This window comes from Pelophylax lessonae, assembly GCF_965119305.1.
Source record: "Pelophylax lessonae genome assembly, chromosome: 1".
Taxonomy (NCBI): Eukaryota; Metazoa; Chordata; class Amphibia; order Anura; family Ranidae; genus Pelophylax; species Pelophylax lessonae.
Genome location: NC_138768.1, coordinates 330,959,718 through 330,963,462, shown reverse-complemented (window position 1 = coordinate 330,963,462; position 3,745 = coordinate 330,959,718). Strand labels below are relative to the sequence as shown.

General features: G+C 47.1%; 1 protein-coding gene across 1 annotated transcript; it reads right to left on the bottom strand.

The window, feature by feature from the left end:
• Window positions 1-456: 456 nt before the first annotated feature.
• LOC309544378 (uncharacterized protein) lies at window positions 457-1,794 on the bottom strand (the record flags this gene model as incomplete). Its single annotated transcript, XM_082243293.1, has 3 exons — window positions 457-731; window positions 810-944; window positions 1,548-1,794. 3 exons carry the CDS (start codon window positions 1,792-1,794, stop codon window positions 457-459), a joined length of 657 nt encoding a protein of 218 aa, XP_082099419.1.
• Between the last annotated feature and the right edge of the window lie 1,951 nt (window positions 1,795-3,745).

The following is a 3,745-nucleotide window of genomic DNA, read 5'->3' as shown; positions in this document are numbered from 1 at the left end:
TGGAAGACTTAAAGGTAGGTGGCGGTGTCTTATGAAGAGGAATGACAGTGACATTCAACTTGTCAAATCCATGGTGCTTACTTGCTGTGCTCTTCACAATCTTTGTGAAAGTCATGGAGAAGACTTCCACCAGGATTGGAATACGTCTGCAGAAGAGCCAGTAAGGGTAATAGCACAGGATATTGAAGATGAGTGCAATGAAATACGTCAGGCTCTGATGCGTCACCTCAACACCTAATTTTTTACCATGATTGTTTTAAAGTTTTAATAAAGTTTTACATTAATGAATCAGAAACACCCAAAGTCTCTTATAAAATCTCTTTTATTCAACAACAAAAATATTCTTTCTATATTTTCTTACAAGTAAGAATTCAAAAAAATAAAACATTTTTACAAAACAAAACTGAAAAATTACCAAAAAACAAAGGGTACAGGTCCTGTGCTGGCTGACAGGCACTATTGCCTTGGCGGTGGCCTGGGATCACGACTGGCTCCCAGCACTTGAACAAGCTGCCCTAGGACACCAAGGAAGGCCTGGTTGAAGGTAGACAACTGCTCCATCTGCTGCCGGGCAATCTCAGCCTCCTGGCGCATAGCTTCCTGGGCATCCTGACGCAGTGCCTGAAACCACCGCTCAGAAAGGGTCTCCATCCTTTCCTGTTGTCTTTCCTCTACTGCCCTCATATCATCAATAACTGTGCGCAGATCCAGCTGCAACCGTCTCCTTTCACCTGGAATATACAAAATACCAGAATATTGATTTAAGAAAATGCACAATTATAACTTTCACTCTGATCATAATGTCTTACCTGTGTGACGTGGTGCATTTGGCGTACTCTGTGGTAGGCTTGGTGTTGACACAATCGTACTGGTGCTGCTGAAAGATGTCGATGGACCATCGTCTGAAAAGTTAGAGGTATCATTGGAGAGTCCATCCACAGTATCTGAAAATGCACATATCAAGGGTTTTATACACAAACGAGAAGAAGACACAGTGTACTATCTTATGGCAGTTATCATCAGGTAGTAAACAATGGGATGCAGAGTGGGTAAAAAAATGAGATGCCTATACTCTTCTGTCCAGGTATTTAAATAAAAAATAATGGAACTATATCAGTTTAAAGGCTAAGGTACAATGAGAGCATCAGAAATCTCCATTATCTTTTCTACAGTTGTCTTTTTTCTCAAAAATAGGGGCTGGTTTATACAGACAGTACATTTCCCTATCCATTCTGAGATTAACTTTACTTGGTTAAAGTGCACTGTGGCTGCTTGAAATCATGCATGATAGCCTTTAATAGTATTTTTATGCATATTCAGCCCCCATTGATATTATCAAGCCCATACTAATTAAGCAAAACACCAGTCACGCATTTTTCATTAATTATACAAAACAGTGCAGCGCTACTCCCTACCATTTTCTTTCAGTCCACTGCACAAATACAATTACATTTTTGGTGCAGAGTTAATGGTTTTGTGCAGTTATTTTTTTTAAATGGTTAGCATAGGGAAAGCCAATGCCAAGCAGGAAAAAAAATAAAACTTACCAACAGGATCTATCATGGATTCGAGAAGTGCAGATGCAGATGAAGATGCAGAGTCCAGACCTCCTTCCCTGCCTTGGTTTGCTGGCCTATGCCCGTAAATGGCGTCCATGGCATCGTACCACTTCCAAGTACTTCGACTGTTTCCACTACAGCTGTTGGCATCCTTAATTTTTTTATATTGGCCTTTAAGCTTCTTAAGCTTTGCCCTACACTGACCCGACGTCCGTTCAAATCCCTCGGCTGCCATCCGCTGGGAAATATCTTTATACACCTTTTCATTCCTCACTGATCCATCAAGCTCACTCTGAATAACACTGTCCGCAATTATAGTAAGGAAAGTGGATAGTTCCTGAGTTGACCAGACCCTGCTGTTATTTGCAGGCATCCTTCTCCTATATCTGGACTGAGCTGCGCTTCCGTTTGACGACAGCAGTGACGTTTTCCTGTCCACCAATCAGTGGAATGTATCGTGTGACACCAGTAGCTCCGCCCTAACCGTACCGTACCATTTCCTATGGCCCTACATCTGAAGGAGGACCACGAATGGTGCGGTTTGGTTCGGTTGTATGGGCCACTTTCATAATGGAAACACCAAAAATAGCGTACCGTACCGAACCGATCCGAACCGTTCCGCTCAGTGGAAACGAGGCATAAATGTCCCGTGTACATGGAGCCTTACACAGGTTCTGTGTCTGATTAGGCCTCATGTACACTGCTACTTGTAAATTACCGTTTTGGAGCAGTTGGGTGTTTTTTTCAGAAGCCCCTTGAACACTCCTCTATGTTATCTTATCTGTCCATGTACACTGGGTCGTTTACAGTCATTTAGAGGCAGTTGAGTTCAGTGTAGTTTTTTGGAAAGCAATTATTTGCGTTCAGAACGTGTGTTACCAGCGTTTCAAACGCAAAACGCGACCGAACGCGATCACCCGCGTTTAGCGCTTGCGTTTTTCCATTTTAAAGGGGAATGATTTTTTGACCTCTAAAAACCGATCTGAGCGCAAACGGCCGCTAAACGCGTCTGCAAACGCGACACAACGGACGTTTTAAACGTCCTTTAAATTCCAGCGTTCAAAGGACTTTTTACAACGTCCCGTGTACATGTAGCCATAAGGTGGTAATTAAACTCACTTAGGGTCCTTCCACACAAGTTGTTTGTTGTTTTGTTGTCATCCTTAAATGAAAAAACCCATAAGTGAACTAAAAAAGTGCACTTAGGGGTGTGCTTTGTCCATCCCCTGAAGGGGTAGCACCTCTACCATGAATGCCAGACCTCTGGTCCTGGCAAGCTTTTTTAGATATTTCCTTTTTTTTAGCTATCTTTTTTTCTTTTTTTTGTTCCTGTGAGATCTACAAGCAATTATGCCGGATCTGGGATCTGGGATGCTGAAATCCAGTGGTCACCGCAGCCGGCCTACGAGCGCGTGCAGGCCCTAGCTCTGCGCTGGGTCGGCCGTGTCATAGTCCCACTGGACGGGGACTGGCCCGCGGGTTAAACGTCCTGCCAGGTCGCATACGACCGGTCTGTGGCGGAGTCGCAGCGTTCCTTTTGGCCGACACTCCCCCCCCCCCCCCCACTGAGCGGCGAGGGGTTTTGTCTGGAGTGGCACCCGCACTGTTCCGGTATGGTGAGTACATGTTCTCCCCCCTCTTCCTCATGGCTGACTCTGGGGTGGGTGCGGGCCCCTCCCTGGGACAGTCGGACCCCCTTTTCTCTGGGTTCCCCTGTGCACCCCCCACCTATGGTATCCCCCCCCTCAAGGGGGGGGTGTTTGTGTGTGGGGTGACTGGCTGTTCATGTAGGCCGCTAAGGGGTGGTGGGGGGTCCTGAAGCTGCGGACGGCTGTTGTGCGGGGGGCTTCCTTACTGGCTCCCCAGGGCCTACCTGCAGATCGATCGTCAGTCTGTGTTGGGGGGGACCCCCTTTCCCGCCGCAGCGCGCGGGGCCGCCATTTTTCTGTAGCCTCCTCGTGTGGTACATGGCGGCGGCCATCTTGGTACACCCAGCTCGTTTTCCTATTCAGAGCTGGGCTTCAGTGGGAGTTCCTGGAGGCGTGGAGGGGGTGGAGCCCCTCCCTAGACCCGGGCACATCGCTCCACAGGCCTTTCTTTCCATGCGGACAGCGCTGCTGAGCGTAACTCTGGGACACTTCTGGTGCATCTGGGTGGTGAGCCTTTGGGGGTCTCTCTCTCTCTCT